This window comes from Filicampus tigris, chromosome 10, assembly GCF_054856515.1.
Source record: "Filicampus tigris isolate MCC_2025a chromosome 10, RoL_Ftig_1.0, whole genome shotgun sequence".
Lineage (NCBI taxonomy): Eukaryota > Metazoa > Chordata > Actinopteri > Syngnathiformes > Syngnathidae > Filicampus > Filicampus tigris.
The window spans coordinates 11242113-11264960 of record NC_141226.1 but is presented as its reverse complement, the minus strand read 5'-3'; the positions used below and the strand labels follow the sequence as shown (position 1 = coordinate 11264960).

The 22848-nt window shown below is 38.9% G+C and overlaps 1 protein-coding gene across 6 annotated transcripts in view; it reads left to right on the top strand.

The window, feature by feature from the left end:
* The window catches only part of LOC147140809 (guanine nucleotide exchange factor VAV3-like), a 51702-nt gene that overhangs the window by 9468 nt on the left and 19386 nt on the right, over positions 1–22848 (top strand). For 4 of the 6 annotated variants that reach the window (XR_015088332.1, XM_086042767.1, XM_086042766.1 and 1 more), the window contains exons 9-23: positions 1389–1488; positions 1605–1700; positions 3750–3818; positions 4264–4350; positions 4938–5023; positions 5095–5227; positions 7675–7784; positions 10134–10235; positions 10322–10413; positions 11444–11466; positions 11636–11693; positions 14779–14909; positions 21321–21386; positions 21650–21684; positions 21754–21870. Coding sequence is in view for 5 of the 6 variants with exons in the window: in XM_086042767.1 (XP_085898893.1) it covers positions 1389–1488; positions 1605–1700; positions 3750–3818; positions 4264–4350; positions 4938–5023; positions 5095–5227; positions 7675–7784; positions 10134–10235; positions 10322–10413; positions 11444–11466; positions 11636–11693; positions 14779–14909; positions 21321–21386; positions 21650–21684; positions 21754–21870 (1305 nt within the window). In the remaining variant the exon portion in view is untranslated. The remainder of the gene's footprint in view (positions 1–1388; positions 1489–1604; positions 1701–3749; positions 3819–4263; positions 4351–4937; positions 5024–5094; positions 5228–7674; positions 7785–10133; positions 10236–10321; positions 10414–11443; positions 11467–11635; positions 11694–14778; positions 14910–21320; positions 21387–21649; positions 21685–21753; positions 21871–22848) is intronic. The other 2 variants (XM_086042768.1, XM_086042769.1) reach the window with 2 other exon arrangements.

The window sequence follows — 22848 nt, the reverse complement described above, 5'->3', positions numbered from 1 at the left end:
TTTATACACTGTACTGTGTGTATGTGCCACTGTCACCACGCCAACAACTTTACTGAGAAAACAAGCACATGCCGGTTATCAGAAATTAACGCTATTAGCTAATGGTAGTCTGTGCATCCAACAAAATTTATTGTAGTTCTGCTGAGGCGTAGCACCTGTGGCAGTGGCTGGACTCCAGCTGTCACTTGAAAGTGGTTCTGGCTCTTCATCCAGCCTTGCTGATCAAGTAATGAGTGGAGAAACTCTGCGTGGGGAATTATTATGCATTATTGTTACATAACAGTGGGGTGAAAGTGCAGAATGGCTCCCTCACAGACACATTTTCAGAACGAGACCGTTAATTTGAAGATTTACTTGGTTGTTGAACGCTGTCAATGACAATTGCCTTCAACGGAAATCCCAACGAGGAGCGCCGTTGACGTCAATTGCTGTCAACTATGTTTTTTAGTGGGAATGAGTGGAGAAAAGTATTGGCCAACATTAATGTCTTGATCATTAAGGTGAAAAATACTCTGTGGCCAGCAGATGAATAGCATTGGGTCTCTTTTAGCTGAGATCCCTGAGCATGAAAGCAATGTGGACGCTTGTGAACATGGCGGTTCGAAGGAAATTTGACTGTTAATGACAGCTTGTGATTGTGTTTATTGCATTAAATCTAGTACAAGGAGTGTCACGAAAGACAGAAAAATTATGGAGATTTTTTATATTTAGGAGTAGAAGTGGTGATGTAATGTACATAAAGTACACGCACAAACACACGTTCCCACACACGCTACTAAATACTACTACTAAATAACGTGCAAATAGTTTGTAAAGTTTGTCAAATGTAAAATTATTACACTGGTGATATTTGTAAATACATTAATTTTCATTTTGCCATTAAAAGTACATTTTCATGGTTATTGTTGGCATTTCAGAGAAGAAAAGGACTGTTCAGGGTTTTGAGGCATCACTAAAATACTTTTTTTTAGCATAAGTCACCATGTTGTATTAACGATATCTTTTCTCAACAAGCTTGTTTTCTGCCTTTTTTGGTTCAAAATAGGTGGTTAGCGTGGAAACAACCCACTTTCTCCTGCTGATTACTAAAAAGTATAATAAATGTAGAAATAAACTTTTTTGCGATGAAAGAGAGTCTCATCTTTCATTTAGTAGTTTCTGTAAAACACAATATTCTGAGAGCCTTGAAAGTTCAATAAGAATGCTCTAAATTTTCTAGCACTCAATAGGTTCTATCTCTCTCTCTCTCACTCTTTGAAAGAGTTAATTTCACATTTGATGAATAGAAAGGCACTCCAGAGCCCCAACTATTTGGACGCAAGCCCTTAAGAAGTCAATTTCCCCTTATAAGTGCCCTTTAACAGTGGGTTGTATCGCTGGTGTCACAGACTTCTCATCTATGGCATCTACTGCAGCCGCGTGGAGATCGCCATCGCTGTGCTGGACCTCATCTGCAAAGAGAGGGAGGATGTCCGGCTCAAACTGGAGGTCAGAATTTCACAAGCTCTCCAAATCTACTACCCAAGCACTACTCATCAAGGCGGCATGTAATGTTCACTAAAAGAAAAATGTTCCAGAGGTTATCATCACATTTGCACTTGCAGGAGTGTTCCAAGAGGGCCAATAATGGCAAGTTTACCCTAAGGGACCTGCTGGTGGTCCCCATGCAGAGGGTCCTCAAGTACCACCTTTTGCTACAGGTATGGACTTATACAGGTTACTGTTCCACATGTAACCACTGGGGGGAGACTTTCTCCACATTTTGGCTTACATTTTCAGTAAGACCACAAAAATATGCAACTGTACTAATATTAAATATGTCCCTAAGTAAGTTAAATGCCATAATTTAATGTCATCACTTGTTAATTTATCTGCAATTTTTTATATCCTGATTGTTTTATGTATAAAACAAACAAACAAAAAAACAAACATAGTCCAAGGAGGATCTTTTACAATATAAGTAAATAGAGTAAATTCTTCCCCGGTAGGCTCATTCATTTGCCTTGACCTTCACAAAGTCGTCCTCAGGTGTTGTCAACAGATGGCCGACCGTGCACACGCCTTCTCCTGCCATCAATCCCAGTGCTGATTGTTCGAGAAGATGGCGATTGAAATATAAATGCTCTTTTAAATGCAAATTCCCTCAGCATTTTAAGGATTAACTCCACAACTGTGTTTTGGGTATTTGACTTTTCTGTAGGGAGTTTTTTCACTTTAGATTTATGAGTATCAAATTTAAAAAAGTTGAGTGTTTTATTTTTTGGCTGAAAAAAGTTGTAATTTTACGAGATGAAAGTTGAAAACCTGTTTCTGCTAGTAAAAAACTGTCTTGGAAATTGTTATTGGTACTTGACCTGATTCCTACATGGGACCTAATCTTTATATTATATCAGAATTATAACATAGTATCTTTTAGTATTAACTGCAATATGAATTGCCCCAATTTAAGCATTCTCTTGCTTTATTTTCTTACTAACAGAAATGGGCTTCCATATTTATGAGACTATTTATATATATGTTTTAAATTAAAATAATCATAACCCTACAAGTGTATAGTTATAAGTAAATAATATACAAATGTGATAGTGTTGCATGCAAAAAGAAAGTTGTCATTTTATGAGAATATTGATATAAAAAAAAAAAAAACATATGCCAAGAAGAATAAAGTTGAATTTTAGGATAAATAAAATGTAAAAACATAAAAAAGAACTGTGTGGGGTTTGCATGTTCTCCCCGTGCCTGCGGGGGTTTTCTCCGGGAACTCAGGTTTCCTCCTACATTCAAAAAACATGCATGGTGGGTTGATTGGACACTCTAAATTGCCCCTAGGTGTGATTGTGAGTGCGGATGTTTGTTTGTCTCTGTGTGCCCTGCGATTGGCTGGCAACCAATTCAGCGTGTCCCCAGCCTACTGCCCGAAGACAGCTGGGATAGGCTCCAGCACGCCCCGCGACCCTTGTGAGGAGAAGCGGTATAGATTGATTGATTGATTGTTTATTCTGTCATCAGTCATCATTACAATCCATAATGTATACACAACATATCAGTTCCAATCATATGTCCCATGACAGAATGGCACAGGTAGAAGCTAATGCTTATTTAAGCCTGGCCTTTTCTCCCCCTGAAGGCAATAAAAAACTACATTTACCTATTTACATTTTATGCAAACACAAAGACAAAACACAAAAAATAGCAATAAATAACTCATTATCTAAATCATTCTCTGCGACTTTCCAAAATAGCTTTGCGAACAATTAAAAAAAATAATAATAGTGACTCACAGGTTTTCCAATGTATATTTGCATTATTCCAAAATTTCACCTCGACAATAGAAACACATCTTCTTTTAATTCCCTTAACTGCTTTTTGAACACTGAACTTACAAACACCTCTTAAGCAGTATTGAGACTCCCGGATTTCAAAGAGCTTTTGTATACAGTGAGGAAGAGATAGAGTTTTTGCTTTAAACATTATTTGCATGATTTTATAATAATATATGTCTTTTAACTTCATAATGTTTGATTTGAAAAAGATAATGGATGGATGTGTATATATATATATATATATATATATATATATATATATATATATATATATATATATATATATATATATATATATATATATATAATATGTATATATCATATGTATGTGTATATATATATATATATATATATATATATATATATATATATTTGTGTGTATATTTATACATATAGAGCAAATGGATTCTTTTCTTCCTCCCTCAGGAGCTTCTCAAGCACACTCACGATGCCTCAGACAAGAACAACCTGAAGGTGGCGCTGGATGCCATGAAAGTAAGTAGAAAAATGAACAGGAAATCCCTGCAGATTTACAGTTCGCAGATTTTTATTTCAAATAAGCTATCGTGTTGTTTTCTGTAAAACTCACCTACAGTATTTACTTTTTTGGCACTCAGGCCTAAGACATGTTTTCCATAAAAATATTGCTTTGGCACCATCTGGTGACATCTTGATGTCAAGCAACTATGTTGAAGTGAGGGGAGGAGCTTCATTTAGGCAGGACTTAACCTTGTCTAACAGAGAAATAGTGCTTCACCACCATCTTGTGGCATCTGTAGGCAACAACAAACCTTTTTGGGTGGGCATGAAATACTCACAGATTTTCACTATTTTGTGACAGGCAATGAATGTCATTATTTTTGCATCCATCCAACTTCGTCTGCAGTTAAGGCACACTATTCTGTGTATCTAATGAGTGCCCTTTGTACGTGTGTGTCAGGACCTGGCTCAATTTGTCAACGAGGTTAAGAGAGACAATGAGACTCTCCGGGAGATGGACCAGTACCAGCGCTCTATCGAGAACCTGGTGCGCCACACACACGTAACATTTTCAAAACATCACGTTTGTTTAGTGGATAAATACCAGAGATGGGCATTCCATTCAAGGGACGTCCGTCCCGTCCCGGACAGATGCCCATTTTGGGGACATAAGACAGAGGATGGGAAATTTTTTTAAAAGGACGGACTAAGCAAGGACGGAAGTGGGTTTTCGTCCGTTCCTGTAATTGTCCCTAATTGGCTCGAGTACCAATTGACGTCTTGTGTTGGGTTCTTTTAAAAAGAAAGACCACTGTTCTCTTCTGCGATGCCACGGAGCCGCCATCACTACAGCCTGCACATCACAGGAGAGTGCTCTTCTTCATGTGCATTCCTTGCAGTAACATCGGCTAAATATGCAGATAGGAACTTTGAGACAGTCTGGCGATGCCCAGCTCTGGTTTTTCTTCCTTTTTTTAAAAGTGCTGTATTGAGTTACAATACGTGGCTGTACGTTATGAATTTCTGAAGCCATAGCATTTGCAACAGAAGCAACCGTTTATAAATAAGACTGTTATTTATTTGTATTGATATTTTCTGATAATAACCAGAATAATCTTCTGTTTTACGTGAAAGAACCAGCCTCTAATCCGCTACGGTCGCCCCAGAGGAGATGGAGAAGTGCGCATGGTGTCCAACTTTGACCGGAGGAAACTGGACAGGTTTGGGGAGCGCACATTTTGTTTTCATCTCAACACTACGGCCGACTTAATTGCGGTGACCTCGTTTTCAGACACCTATTCTTGTTTGACGTGGCCGCCGTGGTGTGCAAACGACGTGGCGACAACTACGAGATGAAGGACGTGCTCGACCTCAACGTCTTCAAGATCACAGACAACCCCATGTCGGACAAGGAGGGCAAGAAGGTGAGCTCGGACTCCGTTTATTTGATTAGGTACACCTGCACCCCATAATAAAAGTCAAGTAGAATGACAAGAAAATAAACCATGCTGACTATTTCACCCATACAACAAAACTAGAAACCTATAATGTGATCTCACCAAATCAACTTTTTTGGTCTTTGCGTACTCATGTGCGGCATGGTATCAGAAAAAACGGCACATTTGGTAAGCTCTCATCAAGACCTGGAATTTGTGTTGCTAGTCTTGGGGATATGTCACAAATAAATTTTCTACATAATTACATCATCAATGCTCAACCATCTTGTCCATGAAAGTCCCAGCCGTGTTTAGAACTTGTCCTCATTAGGGTTACTGGTTAGCTGCAGCTTATCACAGCCGACTTTTAGTGAGAGGCGGAGCACACACAGGACTGGTCGCCACCCATTTGCAGAGATCATAGAGACAAATTAGGCGAGGGAGGATAGTAGCCGTATAAAATTCATGCAAGCACAGGAAGAATCTGAGAACCTGGAATCTCTGTGGAAGAGATATGATAACCATAAGATCTTTTTTAGAGGGAAAAAAAGAATTGTATTAGGAAAACTGGAATATTGAAAAGTAGTCTTATATAGTTGGAATTGTAGTTTCATAAAAATGGAGTCGTTTTATGAGAAAAGGATTTTTTTTAAAAATTATTTTATTTTTATGAGAAAAAACCTTTTTAAAATAAAAAGTCAAAAAGTTTTTAACGATCTTTAAAATATAGTTTAGAAAAAAATAATTCATAACTTTTAAGAGCAAGATTCAAGTCAAGAAAAAAGCATTAAAAAAAAGTAATGTCATGGGAATAAATTATCATATTCCTACAATCATAAAATCACAATTCTAAATGAATTAGTTTTTCTAGGTCTGAGTCTTTTTATTGAAAAATCACACCGCGCCGTGCTGTAGTCGACCTCTCAGTCCCAATTCCAGCTCACCTTAAACGACCAACATAGTAACGCAGACAAGAAAAAAGTCAGCCGCCTTCCGCAAACACAGTACGCGGAATGGCCGCCGTTCTAATAGCGAGTGATGAATGCGTGCGGTGGTCCGAGGCTGCTCACAGCGATATATCACTGGCTGTTAAATGACACTTCAGAGCGTGAATGCGGAGTCGCGGCGGCAGCGCTGATTTAACGCTCGGCGGAGCTCTAAAACACTTGTGGAGTTCAGGGGGGCCGCAAACAGTGGCGGGCGACGGCTGAAGCTGATCTGATCAGATGTGACACGACAAGCTGCAGCACATTAGTGCTTGAGAGAAGCAGGCGCTTTGGGTACACCTCGATAAGTTGATCCTCAATATGTCTGTGAGGGATGTGTCGGACCACACTGGAGAAACTTATGAATTTATATATATATTTTTTGTTGTGTAATAAATGTGTTTACAGACATAGATCAGTGATTCCCAGCCAGAGATGATTGGGTATGACACAGGAAATTATCCAATTTCACTTAATTGGTCTTAAAATGATTTTATTTACCAAAAATAAAACATAACGACGATGACATGTCGCTGTCGGGGGAAGGGGTGTTAATTTCGTTTGGGGGTATCCCGAAATTCTCAATGGCCACTATACGCCCCTTCCCCCCAAAGAAAACCGTTCTTCTTTTCGCTTTTACTTATTTTTTCTAAAAAATATACCATTTACTTGTCATCTTTTCGAAATAAACATATTTAAAAAAAAAACATTTTTTTTACCAAAAATATACCGAACCGAAGTTTCCAAAAAAACGCACCATACTGAAATGTAATTTAGCGTACCGTTACACCCCTAGTATAAAGTAGTAAATTTTGTGAAAAAAATTCTGAGTTTTCAGAGAAAAAAAAATCTGATTTTAGTTATAAAGGTGGAAAGCAATGTGAAAATATATTAAAATACATATATATATATGTATGTATCTGTACCGCTTATCCTCACAAGGGTCGCAGGGCGTGCTGGAGCCTATCCCAGCTGTCTTTGGGCAGTAGGCGGGGGACACCCTGAATTGGTTGCCAGCCAATCGCAGGGCACACAGAGACAAACATCCGCACTCACAATCACACCTAGGGGCAATTTTTTTAGAATGTGGGAGGAAACCGGAGTACCCGGAGAAAACCCACGCAGGCACGGGGAGAACATGCAAACTCCACACAGGGAGGCCGGAGCCGGGACCGAACCCACGACCTCTGAACTGTGAGGCGGACGTGCTAACCAGTCGACCACCGTGTGTGTATATGTATATATATATATATATATATATATATATATATATATATATATATATATATATATATATATATATTTTATATATATATATATATTTTTTTTTTTTTAGGAAAAAATGTAAAAGAGTGTTCCATATGAGAAAATTGTCATGTGTTTTATTTTGATTTCTTTTTGGGTTTTTTTTAAATTTTTGATTGATGTTGTTTGTTGCCCCTCACATAGTGGTGTTACAGCTTCTATGTGACACACCAGCAAGGCCACACAGGCTTTGAGCTCTTCTTCAAGACCAGGGAGCTGAAGAAGAAATGGCTGGATCAGTTTGAAATGGCCGTGTAAGTATTATTTTTTTAATCTGTTTGATCAGGTCTTTGCTGTAATCAACCACGGACATTGCTGACAACTGTATGATAACGCACTCATATACATGTATTAAATACATTATTATACACACACGCACTAAGGCGGAAACCACAAAGAAGTCACTCCTCCTCCATTTTTTTCCTGTTTTTAGTTTATAGGTTTTGTGCAATCATTTCTTCCCACTCTCCCCAAATAAACCTTTTATCCACAGTCAAGATGATTGTTTTCATGCGTGTGTGTCTGTCTGTGCATTTGTGTGTACAGGCTCTGACTGAGAATTTTGTAGGTTATGTGAATTTTGCTCTTGCTAACATTGGATGCATCAAAGGTGATGAAGCAGTCGTAGTTTTGTCTAACTGGTAATGGCGATGAGCAGAAATGGAAAACAGGAAATATAAAGAGGCAGAGGGTTTTGTGTTGCAAGGATTACAGAAAAATTATGGTTTTGCGCAATGATGACCAATGCAATACTGTGGATAGTTTTAGTGTATTTTATGCTCATTGTGTTCTTTGAAATATTGTTTGATTTTTAATAGATGTTGTTTTCTTCAATTTCTTGATTTATTTGTAATGTAAGTATAAGCAGTTTGGATAATGAATGGATGGATGATTTGGTTTAATAGTATTGTTTTTTAAAATTGCATTTCAAATATTATTTATTCATGTATTTTAATGTTGTTTTGTGTTGTCTATTTTTGTGGTACTGTTTATTTATTCCTAAGTATGTACAATTTGTAAAAAAATATTTGTAACATTATTCTTTGTTGTCATTGATTCCATTTATTACATTATTCAGTATTTTATTTATTTTTTATATAGTTTATTTGTACTTTTTGATGTAAGTATTTTAATCTCCCTTTTCCCTTACAATGCATTTATTTTAAACATTATTTTACTATAATTTACATTTACATGTTATGTTTACTAATTAATTTGAACATAATTACTTTATTTTTAATGCATTGAGATATTTATTTTAAATTCTGTATTTGAAGGATTTATGTGTTATACTGTGCATTTTTAATACTCTGTTTTTTTTAATGTATTTTATTTTTAAAATATTTTTATAATATTTGTTAATTGAGAATGGAGTTATTTATTTGTAATATATATTTATTTTTATTGTAAAATACATTATTTTATTTGTAATATTTGTCAACTGCCAGCTAAAGTAACCTGCATTAACTTCTCAAAGTGCGGCACGAGGTCTCCCTCTAGCGGTATGTGAAAGAATTACTGCCTAGGTACAGCTCAATTATATAAAATTATATAATTTAAATATACCGTATTGGGAATATAAGACGGCCCTGGTTATAAAACGACCCCCTCTTTTTCAAGACTCAGGTTTGAAAAAAGTTTTTTTGAACACCAAATTATTTTTTATACAGAAACTAATTACAGTACATCTGAAACAAATGATTATAACAATATATTTGAGGGAAAAAGCATGTTATTTTGCCTAATTTAAATCTTAATATCTCAACATTTACATATGTAAACTAAAGTGCAATCACATTCGTAAATGAATGGCTTCTGGTTTTTGAAATATAAATAAACCAATCTATTGTGATCAAACAACAAAGTTGCAATAACTGCATTAACCATCAAAGTGAAGTCTAACTAACTGTAGTCTCGAAATAAATCTGAATAAGGAAAAACATTGCAATAAAATAATGCAAACTGGTTTAACTTGAGAGTAGCTGAGATCTATCATGACAGAACATTACTCCTCACAAACAATTATCTGCCTCGCTGTGCTCAGTGTCGCTGTCCTTAATCCCATCCTCTGGCTCCTCCCATAGCACGTCATCCTCACGTGACGGGTTGCTTTGGCCTGCGGAGTCAAGGTTCAGCATTCGCTTCAATGATATCTGGCGCCATCAAGCGTCATGAATGGGTATAATGTCTAGACCCCGAATCTAAGACTACCCCCACTTTTTCAGTCTTATTTCAATGCAAAAAACACCGTCTTATATTCGGGCCAATGCGGTATATCATTTCAATCATTACATATGTGTTCTTTCTTTTCCTATATCGATAGGGCAGTGTCAATGTTTAAATGTGCATAATGTTATAGTCGCTTGCAATAAAAGTAGACATACTTTTTAGGAATAAAACCTATGTCTTGTTTTTGATGAACACTTAAGCCTATTATGCTTCTGTATTCTAAAGTTGGTCATGATGGTACTTGGGGGAGCCAAGTATTTTAGACAGCTACTGACTTTGACCAACATTTGGCTGCTACTCTTAGCCTGTCAATTGAGCTACTTGAACAAAAATGATTGTTTTCAGTGTTTTTTCCTCTCTGTTTGGTGGATCAGATCCAACATTCGACCAGCGTTGGCCAACCATAACGGTCACCAGTTCAAGATGCACACCTTTGACCGAATCTCCTCATGCAGTTTCTGTCACTTACTCCTCAGGTGAAACTCACACTTCCTATTAATATATTCATCCGTGACAAGATGATAATCAACAATAACGAAACATGTTGTGTGTCTCCGTGAAGGGGCGTCTTCAACCAGGGCTACGTTTGTTTAAAATGTGCACTGGCAGTCCACAAGGAGTGCCTGGGTCACCTGGGACTCTGCAGGAGGACAGGTGAGGACAACCTTTAAATCGTCCATCAAACCAGAGAGACTCATAGACCATTAAATATGATGCAAACATTGTCCATTAGAGGCGCACAGACTGTAATTTTATCAATATGTTGGAGCTGTAGAGATGATTACACAGTGTAGGATGTTAACATGGTCCATTACATCACAATGGTCTCAATGGGGTTCATGCCAGACAGGCAAGGCTCCAGGATTTTTTCCATCCCGGGGCCAAAGTGGGGTTTCACCGATACTTGGGGGGCTGAGAAAATAATTTATGAATATATTTATAAATATATAGTCTGCCGCCCGGAGAAAAAGTCTGGTGACCGACGGTGGTTGTGTTGGCAGCTAGATGTTATCTTGGCACTTGACACTTAAACAGTTATAAACAATTCAATCCATTTACAATACTCCCAGCCGGTAAGTGGATGTGAATAAGAAATTAGCCAGCTAATGAGCTTTAAATAATGTTTATGAATTATGAAATCTCTGCTGTTAGCCTCTCTCCAACGGCGTCATGCACAGATGTTGATTTATTTATTTATTTATTTATTTATTTATTTTTGGGCTGGTGGCGGGACGGACTGACGAAATGAAAGGACGGAAGTGTTTTAAAAGGACGAGGACGGACGGGGTCCGAGTGTGATTATTTTTATGAATAAGGTTGTAGGGACGTTAACGGAAGGATGCCCAGGTCGCGGACGGAGCACGGACCAGAAAAATAGGGTAAACTGCCCATCTCTGGTGTTTATGGACTAAAACACAGTATATGGTGCGACTATTGTCCATTAGTGTTGTCAATTCGAGGCGTAGACCATTAAATATAGTACATTTGAGGTGCACAGACCATAATGGTCTAAATATAGTACTTGAGAATATGGTACATTAGGAGCACACGGACCGTAAATTATACCCGTTAGAGATGCCCAAACTATAATGGTCTAGTTATGGTTGTATAGAAAGATACACATGGTCCATCTAGAGGCAGGACCCCCATGCACTCATACGGTCTTCTTTTGTTCCCACTGCAGACTCATCCAAGCATCGCGCTAAGGTAATAGATTCTCCACTGTTTGTCTTCTTCAATATAACCTTTTCTATGTTTCATGACATAGATTAAAATGATCATACGCTAATTGTATTTCCTCAGAGATGAAAGCCCCTTAAATGTACCTTACTCTCAATGTCTGTCCACCATGATGACTGTGACTCATATTGTTTAGGTCACACTGATCCCATCTCCCATCTCTCCTCAGGAAGGCACAACCCCTCCAGACCCAGGTCAGTTTGGCTTTTTCCTCATAGGAGGTAATGGATAAATAGTGGGACCTTGATTTATGAGTTGAATTTATGTGACCATGCTGATAACTCCATTTACTCATATAAGAAATCACTTTTCCCTATTGAAATGAACGGAAAGGACATTCATTCATTCCAGCCAACCAAAAATCAATACCGTTTGTAACGTGTTTTCAATAAGAAAATATAAGTACTGTATGGGTGCAGGTGTCTCAACTCACTTCACAACAGGTGACATTTGTCAGATATATTTTCTTGCCATTCACAGTTGATGTTTGCTGTCAGACTAAACATGAAACAAAAATAATTACGCGTTGTGTATTTAGCAACCGCATAGCCTCCGCTACCTGGGAAACCTCAAAGGCACACGGGCTAACAATTAGGATCTATGTGGTGTTGTTTTTACCCTTAACACAACGAAAAACTAGCGGTGCTTCAACATGTCTTGACAGATCATATAAAAATTAGTGCAGGCATATTTTCTTTATCCTCTGCGAAGAATTACCAATATTACTGCTGTATACATGTCTGTCTTATACTGTATTTTTGGCCATGTTGCTTGCTGTGCGTCAGGCAGAAAGAGTATAAAAGACAATGGTTTTGCCCGGGAGAATGAGTTCTTAATGCAAGACTCTCTGGCTTTTGAACTGTGCAAGGGAATAAAGCTCAACTTTACCGGACTCCAGCATTTTCTTATGGACTTAGATATTTTAGATATACTTAGATATATTTATTTAATGCCCCAAAAATGTTGGTAGTTTTTTTTACACAAAAAGAAAACTGGAAAATGAAGAAAAATCAACCAAGCGATGACTCAAAGTTGGGGTACTCGTAAGTCAAGGTACCGCAATATATTTTATCCATGCCAGGGTCAAACTTCGGCAACTGCACAGCTGCGGCAACCAGAGGTGGGCATTCCGTCTGACTGACAGACCAGTCCGTCTGTCCGGCACTGACGGACGCCTGTTTTGCTAACAATAGACGGAGATGCAAGCCAGAATGCATTGACTGTATGTACAGCAGTTGGTGGTGTGCACCAAAGAGAGAATCATATGTTATTCAGGCTAAGACCATCAATTCATTAATGAGCTAAGGGGTAATGAAGGAGCTTTGAATACGGAAACAGTTTTACAGAAACGTTCTTTTGAGTTAAGGTTTACATTTCTATTTTAATTTTGGGAAATACTAGGGTTAGGAGGTTGTGAAACATTATTTTGAAGCTCCACACTCCAGGAGGTGGCAATTATGCACCAAAAGTTGTTTGCCAACCGTTAAAAGAAGAAGAAGCACAAGAAGAAGAAGAAGAAGAAAAAGAAGTTGACGTGAAGTCAAAAGAAAAGGTTTGCACGACTAGGAATTATTTCGATCCACCAGGATTGTACCTTTGACAACAATGTGAGACAGGATTCTGGTTAAGGTGAGCAAAACTTTAAAGTAAAATGTTAAAGAGTTAAAGCGGCAGTAGGCTCCCACGTAACAGTTCAATAGATAGCAAATGAGTGTGGGAAATGTCGAATGTATGTGAATTAGAATCTGTTTGAGCAGCAAGCCGACACATTATGACATACATAGTGCACTCTGTTTACCATTTTAATCAAATTGGTTTTGATAATGGATGGATGAATGGATGGATTTTTTTCCCCGGATTGACAGACAGGCGGACCTTTGATGTTTACTGATGGATGAGTGGTTAAAATAACATGACGGACTGACTAATAGACGATTACAGTTTGGTTCGGCTTGAAAAAATGGCGGATTGACCGATGACGGACGGGTACCCAGGCTGCTGACGGATGATGACCGGTAAACTTTAGTAAAATACCTACCTCTGGCGGTAACGTCCTGCTTTGCTGCGTTTTGCATGAAAGACTCATTTTGAGAATACCGTATGAGTGTGTGTGTGTGTGTGTGGAGGGGGGGGATCGGCGTCAGTTAATAGGTTCCTCAGGGGGTTTGGACGTAGGCAGGAGACAAAGTGGCTGTGTCGTCTACCCTGGCATGAGCGCTCTGTCTCCACCTCAGAGCCAGACGCCGGTGGCCATTTTTTAAAAATTTTTTTGCGGCGCCCAGAGAAAATATTGCATCTGCAAGCAGCCGGGAAGGACGGTGAGGAACCTGCTGCTAAAATTAATGGCTGCTTTGGAGAAGGATGACTTTTAATGTGGGTGGGAGGGGTTACCCCTCAGCCTCATGTTTTATTCTGTACAAATTGTCTGCTTTCAAGTTTGTGGGAACAGTTCGGGGAATGAACACTGCGATTGGCTGGCAACCGGTTCAGGGTGTACCCCGCCTACTGCCTGAAGAGAGGTGGGATAGGCTCCAGCACGCCCGCGCCTTGTGACGATAAGCGGTTTGGATAATTGATGGACGGATGGACATAACACAACTTTTTTTCCCTTCATAAAATTGCATCATTTTTCTTGGAAGGAAATTTTTGTCTTTCAAATTGATTACATTGAAATTACAACTATTTCCCAAAAATGAAAATTGTCTCCTAAAAATCTGAGTATTATTCCTTGTAAAATTACAGATTTTCTTCCTTAAAAAAAAATATAAAAATACAACTTCATCCTCATCTCTACTCTCCTAGAAATAATATTTTGTAGAGAAAAAAAAAATCTTGTAATAGCACAATTTTTTTCATGAATTAAGATTTTTTTTCTAACCAAAAATCTCACGTTAATTAAAAGAAAAAACCTTTTGAATTATGACTTAATTTGTTATTATTAATTGTATAAGTAAGTTATGGAGTGAGTATTGTAAATTTGTGCTGTTATTTTCGGAAGATTGCAACTTAACAAAAAAACTTGTAAATTACTAATAGGTATAGATAGAAATAATTTGTTACACAGCAAAACATTTTCTCGCACAAATACGACTTAAATTTTCATAAAACTTTTTGGGTAAAATTGCACTGATTTTTTTCCCCCTCTCAAAAATCAATTTGCATGCATGAAATTTCATAAAATGACATTATTCTCATAAAATGACAACTTTTCTTGCTTCATTTACTGTATGTGGATGAAGACACTTTTTCCTGAGAAGTGTATGTATTTGTGTGTTGAAGGTCTAGCCAGGATGCTGGTGATCCGAGACTACGGTGGCACTCCCTGCCCGCCGTGCGGCCCCCCGCTGTGTGCCCGATCGGGCGATGTGATCGAGCTGATGTTCGCCGACCTTCACAGCTCCTGGTGGCAGGTGCGTGTGTCTCTGTGCGTGTGCGTGCCACTCGCGACTCCAAAGGGAGCGATGACGTATCACGGCTCAGCGGCTTGGTTTGGCCCGCACGCCACATCCTCTGCAAAGTCGCTGGTTTGAGTCCGCCTGATGTGTGCATGCCGTGGACGATGTCACCTTTGGCTCACTATAGCAGGAAAAAAATGGTGGTGAATGTATATAGGAGGACACCACATAGCTATTGAAAATCTGTTCTATTTCTTACTTCTAAGTCGGTTTTTGGGGGGGTTTAATTCTTATTTTGATCATTTAGTTGTCATTTTTTTAAATGATTTTTATCAGCATGAATCAAATGCAACCAAAATGATTTTCACGAAAACTTTTACTGAAATCACTTTGAGACTCACTACTCCATCACCTTTTACTATTTTGCCTTCATTTATTTATGAATGAATAAAAAATGAATCAGTTGATTTCCATGGAAATTTCTACAAGGCTTTATTTCCTATGACTAAACCTCTCTTTCGGGGGCTTTAATTATTTCATTTCTTCATTGCTTTTATCGGCATAGATCAAAAACATTTTAGCTGAATTACATGGAATTTGTAAATCGATGTGTTTCTTCTTACTAAATTAACATACTTTAATCATTATTACAGCTGTTATGTTTTGTTCTCTGTTTTCTTGTTGTGTCCATCAGCAGCTTTGTTTGTTAGTGCTAAGCCTTATTTGGGGGGAGCCTTTAATTATTACTATTATTATTATTTCATATTATTTTACTTCCATTTCTTTTTTGTTTTTATCTGGTGGAATTAAAGGCTATCTAACTATTTTCCATGAAAATGTTTTATTGAAAACACTTTATTTTTAGTGGTCGGGTCCCTTTTTTGTTGGGGTTAGGGACTTTATTATTATTATCAATACTTTTCTTCTTCTTCTTCATTACTTTCTGTGTTATTATCAGTGTTGATCAAAAAGTACTTTTTTGAGTTCTATGAAAATATTTATTGAAATCGCTTTGTTTCTTAGCGCTGAGTCAGCTTTTGGTTTAATTAGCTTTAATCATGTTTTTGCCTTCATTTCTTTGTTGTTTTTATCAGCAGGAATCAAACACTAGCAAAGCATTTTCAATGCAACTTCGTCAGGGGGTATGTCTGATATATATACTAGGTCATAAAATTTGACAAGGCATTTTTTTGCCTTGGTGGAAGTCTGCGCTCTTGTCTGTCACTTGGACTATGACGATAAGTGTTTAGTGTACCACAAGACACACAGGTCATGTGACTCTCTTTTCTTGGTCAGATGAAATCATAGCTGGCATTGTATGATGTCAGCAGCAAATTGATGAATTTAGTGGCTTTAGCGCGACAATATAACACGCCTTCCGTTTGCAGCCTGCAGAGGAGCTGTTAATGGTGGTGCGGCACCTTCTGCTCCATGAGGCCAATGATATCGTTTGACCTTACGTGTTTTTTGAAAGGCCACTGATTCATCATGGCTTTTCACAGCCGCATTAAAGCCTCATCCTCCATGTTGTGACAGACCTCCACCAAATGAAAATAATACATTCTGATCACAGTTTTCTACAATGGTCTCTTATGAGACTGATGCGATAGGTTGATGTCTGAATTTGTGAAGCCACACACAAAAAAAAACATAACTGTAAGCAGACAGTTATGTCCTGGTCATCCAACTTTAAAATAAACAAAACCCACCCCCCACCCAAAATATTACAAATATTTTTACACAATTTGAAAAATAAAATCTCTTGATATGCGAATCTGCGTGTGCTGAATTGCAAGTCGACTACTGTACTGACTTGTTAGGTTTTCCCTCTATTCTTGTAAGATTGCAGCTTTTTTTGCCCCAAAAGCGGACTTTTTTCTCCTAAAATTAGAGCTTTTATGTCTTTAAATACATATATATACTAGGGGTGTAACAGTACGCTAAATCACATTTGGGTTCGGTTCGGTTTCTTGGCAACTTCGGTTCGGTATATTTACACTCAGCGGCAACACACCTAAGTATTCAAGTTAAAGATAAGTTGTCTTTACAGTACATATACACACTTTTTGTGATGAAAAAAATACATACAATAACAGTTACAATTATTGCTCAAAACATATATAAAATGATCTTGTTAGTGAAAACATGGCCATCCCGGCCCCACCGTCCCTTTAAGATGTTACACATTTTTATATTATTTTTATTATTAAAAATATTGTTATTATTGGTCAGTATGTCAAACTTAAACTAACAAATATGAATCTACTAAAAAGACACAAAAATGACAGAAAAGTCTCCATGTAAACCCGTCTACTGACTTTTTTGACTTTTTGGGCCGTGCCACTCTCAACTTCCGCTGTTATTCAAGATGTCCTTGGTGGAGATCTGCGCTCCAAAGTGACACTCCAGTCCATCTTGTGGACTTCATTGGTTTTCTCCACAAACACATCTTAGAATTAACACCAAAAAGTTAAATCTTGTTCTCATCAGACCAGAGAATCTTATTCATCATAGTCTGGGAGTCCTCCATGTGTTTTTCAGCAAACTGCGAATGAGGCTTCCGTTGGGCCACTATGGCATAAAGCCCCAACCGGTGGAGGGTTGCAGTGATAGTTGACTTTGTGGAACTTTCTCCCATCTCCCGACTGTATCTCTGGAGCTCAGCCACAGTGATCTTTGGGTTCTTCTTTACCGCTCTCAGAAAGGCTCTTCTCCCACGATTGCTCACGTTGGCTGGACGGCCAGGTCGAGGAAGAGTTGTGGTCATCCCAAACTTCTTCCATTTTAGGGTTATGGCGGCTACTGTGCACTTAGGAACCTTGATTGCTGCAGAGATTCTATTGTAACCTTGGCCAGATCTGTGCCTTGCCACAATTCTGTCTCTGATGTCCTTGGGCAGTTCCTTCGACCTCATGATTCTCATTTGCTCTGACATGCACTGTGAGGTCTTATATAGACAGGTGTGTGCCTTTCCTGATCAAGTCCAATCAGTTTAATTAAACACAGCTGCACTCCAATAAAGGAGCAGAACCATCACAAGGAAGATCACCAGAAAAAGACAGCACGTGTGTTAAATATGAAGGCTTTTTGCAAAGGGTGTGAATACTTTGGACCATATGATATTTCAGTTTTATTTTTTTTTTCATGGATTTGCAAACATTTCTGCATTTCTGTTTTTTTCTGATCAAGATGGGGTGCTATGTGAACATTATTGAGAAATAAAATGAACTTTTTTTATTTTGGCAAATGGCTGCAATGGCGCAGAAAGTGAAACATTACCAAGGCATCTGAATACTTTCCATACCCAATGAATGTGTATATTTATATAATAAATTAATTATTGAGTAAATAAATGAAAAATTGTTGTTAAATAGATGGACCTGTGTTTTGATTGTGTTATTTACAATAAATCAATTAACCAATTTATAATGAAACAAAAAAACACCTAATTAATTTTAGTTAAATCAGTTAGGAAAAAATGGCTAAATTAATGCAACAAATATTACAGGACTCTTGACAATGTAAAAGTTAAGTGAGCCGGCATAAAGACCGGAGTTGGCCCAATGTGGTCCGCGGCCATACTATGCCGTCGAAGGACAAGACTGTACCATTTGCGGTTGGGGGAACATTTCCATATTGACACAATTATCAAAACAAGAAAATGGAGCAGAAAAAAATGACATTTATATTGTTTTCTAAATCCTCAAAGGTTACTGCGGGGGACTTGGCTTCCAAACAGAAGCGTTTGTGATGACAATTAAAGATCCACAGGGTACCCTTAATCTCGGGCGTCCCCGGCGGCGCCACAGGATGGAATTACCCCCCACCTCCTCATCCCCATCCGCCCTCTCACATCCACCCTCCCCCGTTACCCAGAAGGCAATTATCTCCATCCCGCTGGCACAACAATACAATCAATCACAGTGATTTCATTTGATCCTTCGGCGGGTGCCTCCTGTTTATGCTGCCCGAGTAATGCGTTTAATCTTTTTAGCGCACACTTATCCAGGGCATAACAAATAGAACCAAAAGAGCTTGGATGAAACGTTATTGCGTAGAATGAATCACAGAGACTCTATAATCGAGTTAACCCGCCAGGCTTTTTTTTTTTTTTTTTGCACGCTTTCGCCCAAAAAACTGCGGTGGCCTAATGGAGACGAGTCGCTAGGGAGAGCGAAAAACGTAAAGGGGAGTGGGGACACCATTTTCTCCATTAGCATTAACGACGGTCGCTTTGTTGACTTAAACGCTTACAAATGAACTCAGTCTATCGCAATGAAGTCCACAAGATGGACTGGAGTGTCACTTTGGAGCGCAGATCTCCACCAAGGACATCTTGAATAACAGCGGAAGCTGAGAGTGGCACGGCCCAAAAAGTTGAAAAAGTCAGTAGACGGGTTTACATGGAGACTTTTTTGTCATTTTTGTGTCTTTTTAGTAGATTCATATTTGTTAGTTTAAGTTTGATATACTGACCAATAATAACAATATTTTTAATAATAAAAATAATATAAAAATGTGTAACACCTTAAAGGGACGGTGGGGCCGGGATGGCCATGTTTTCACTAACAAGATCATTTTATATATTTTTTGATCAGGAAAATGAAAAGAGTCGTCATTTTCTATTTTATCAATAAATTTGGGAGAAATTAGGAAATAAGTGACTCGATGAATAGCGCCTCTTGTTAGTTAGGAGAATGGCCCCTAGAGTTCTATCCTTGTTCGTGTCGGAGTCACTGGAGAAACCAATTACAAACTCTCAATTGGAAATCATTGTACTTTCATTGCTTATAACTTCCAAAAACGGTGATCAATTGGCACCAAAATTTATGTGGACATCCCTACTAATGACCACTTCAACATATCAAAAGGATTAACCTCTCTGTGGCCGATTTATATGAAAATTAGGAAATGTGGAATTGAGCAGAGCTACATAGATTTATGCTGGGACGAGCGCACACTGCTTCTTTGCTATAAAAAAAAACAACAACAAAAAAAAAACACTGCTTCTTTGCTGATCACAGTTAGGACGGGTGAGGCATTTAACACCGGTCAGGATAGTTACAGAGACTGAAGTGGGAATGAGTGGACGTGCACATTTATTTGGATGAAGAATGCCACCAGTTTTTTGACCGACAACACACCGTCCAATCAAACGTAACAGCCTTTTGTTTTAACGGCATGAAGCTATTTGTTGCTATTAACTGTACTGTTATTCTACTGTTAGCCGGGGAAGGAAGGTGGGGTGGGGAAAGATCCATGCTTGCCTGATTGCTTGCCCACTGCCAGTCGCCGTCTGCTTCCCTAGAGTTGACACGAGTTTAGCGTCTCTAAATGTCCGAAATATAACCAGTCGGGGTTCGTGTGCGCATTCATGCTCTTGTCCGCTTCAGCTTGTGAAAGTGGAGGAGCAATCGCCATGGTATTTTTGATTTTGTGGAGGTGATCATGATGAGATCACGTTTTATGTCAATAGATCCAAACTATTGTGCAGAAGACTTTTATACTTTCACAGGTTGAAGTGGACAAGAGTAGTAATGTGCATTTGCATTTTGGTGGCGATCGGTTTTAGACAACAGAACTGACAAAGCGAGCAATATTACCACACTTGCCTCCCTCGCTTGACGTAGACCACTGAGACTGAAAACACAACATAAGCCACGCTACAAAAGGGGGCTTGGCAATTTGTCGTAAATCTAATCACAAAAAAAGACAACAGTCTTTTGGGGGGGCATTTTAGTACTGATGTCATTTTGCAAACCTATTATATAAGTGCCAATGTTAAGCTCAACCAAGTGTGTCTTTAAATGATTTCTTTTCAGGAAAGTGCAACATTATCATTGGTTGTGCCCAAGATCATACCACTTGCGATAAAGTCTGCTAGCCAAAGGCTGACCTGCACTGTTCACAGAGTAGTAATCGTTTGGCTCATGTGCAAAGCAGTTTCATGTCCTGTTTCTTGCCTTATTATATGTTCTGCACAAAATTTACTGGACTCTGGCTCAATACAATTTTCGTTACTCTACAAAGTTTTATGGAAATTGTTTGTGTATTTTTTTGTATCATCCTGTAAACAGGGAATCACAAATACTTCAGTATGCAACCTTGAATAGAGATAAACAAGTATGTTCGTTAAAATACAATTTGTTTGGTCTCCGCGCCGTTTGAGTATTCGCTGGCGCAAACGAGCCTCCATTATTCCAGGGCCAAACGAGGCCCTTGTTGTGATGCACTACAAATCAAACTGCCGGCAGAGTTGCGAGCGTAATTAACTGGGGCTGCAAATTAGACATGCCACTTGTTGCGTGCTAATTGCAGAGATTTATCCACAACGGCGTGGGATGGAGGGGAAAGTGAGGGAGGGGTAGGATTGGAGGGGAGGTGCGGGACCAATTTAATGCGATTAACACCCCGTCACATTCGCAGGGCAGAATCCCGGCGAGCGGCAAGATTGGCTTCTTTCCCTGTGACGCTGTGAGGCCTTGCCCCTGTGTAAGTGTGCATATTTCCTTGCTGATCAATATGCCGCATTAAGCGTGAGCGCAATGCATTTAGCCCAGTAATGGCCACTATTGACGTCTGGAGCGAAGAGATGTGCTTTTCCATTACATGCCTGTGCTCCTGTTGAGGTCTGATTTTAGCCCCCTGGTGTGCCTCCGATATCATATTAACGGGCCTCTGACCTCCAAGCCTTTCAAGTGCGATAAATCGCAAAATAACCCTAGTGCTTCTTTTCTTCATGTCCTATGTGCCAGTTACCCAAGCCTGTCGATTACTCCGCACACCTCTGGTAACAACACATCATTCTCAATTACGTCCAGCTGCTCACATGCAGAATAACTTGTTGGATGGTTTGCAGGTTTGCAGGGCCAATGGAGAGGTGCCAGGCTGAAGAGGAGCTCCAGGAGAGAGGGAACAGCACATATCTGGTTCGGCATCGGAGTAAAGAATGCACAGAGTATGCCATTAGTATAAAGTAAGTCCACGTTGTAGAAATTGATTTCCTTTTTTTTAAACTAAACCTCTGGTCTGATTTGTTCTCGATTGGACTTCCTGGATAGGTCGGTATAGGAATTCCTAGATGGATTCATATTTGAGGCAAAGACTCTCTATTTACCTTAAATTACTGGATAGTTCAGTGTTAGATGGATCCACAGTAGAAAGGACTTCCTCGATGGATCAAGGTTTGGCTGCTCCTGATTGAACTTCCAAGATAGATCTGTGTTCGACTGGACTTCTAGGGTGGATCCATGGTTGCCTCAAAGGGACTGTTCTTGATTTAACTTCCTGGATAGTTTAGCGTTGGATAGTTCAGTGTTAGATGAATCCATAGTAGACGGAACTTTCTCAGGGTTTTTCAGGGTTTGGCTGTTCCTGATTCAATTTCCAAGATAGATCTATGTTGGATTGGACTTCTAATGTGGACCCATGGTTGACTCAAAGGGACTAATCTTGATTCAACTTCCTGGATAATTTAGTGTTGGATGGATCCACAGTGGACGGAACCTTCTCAATGGATCAGGGTTTGGCTGCTCTTGGTTGAACTTTCAAGATAGATCTGTGTTGGATGTCCTGGGTAGGCCCATGGATGACTCAAAGAGTCGTTTTTTCATTGAACCTCCCTGATCATGCAGGATTGGATGAATCCATTGTAGAAGGACTGTCTTCAACTTCCTGGATACATGGTTGGGGTTTCAGTGAACTTCCTGGAAAGAGCTGCTCCTCGTTGAACTTCCAAAATAGATTATTTTCTTGGATAACATTTCCTAGTTGAATCCATATTCGACCCAAAGCATGTCTCGTATTTCTGATTGAAACTCCTGTCAAGTTCGGTGTGAGATAGATCCAAAGTAGATCGTTGACTAGTCAGGGTTTGACCTAATATCTGTTCTCCCCTCAACTCTCTGAGTTGATCATTGACCAGGGTTGATTGAGGGTCCATTCGTGACTCAAT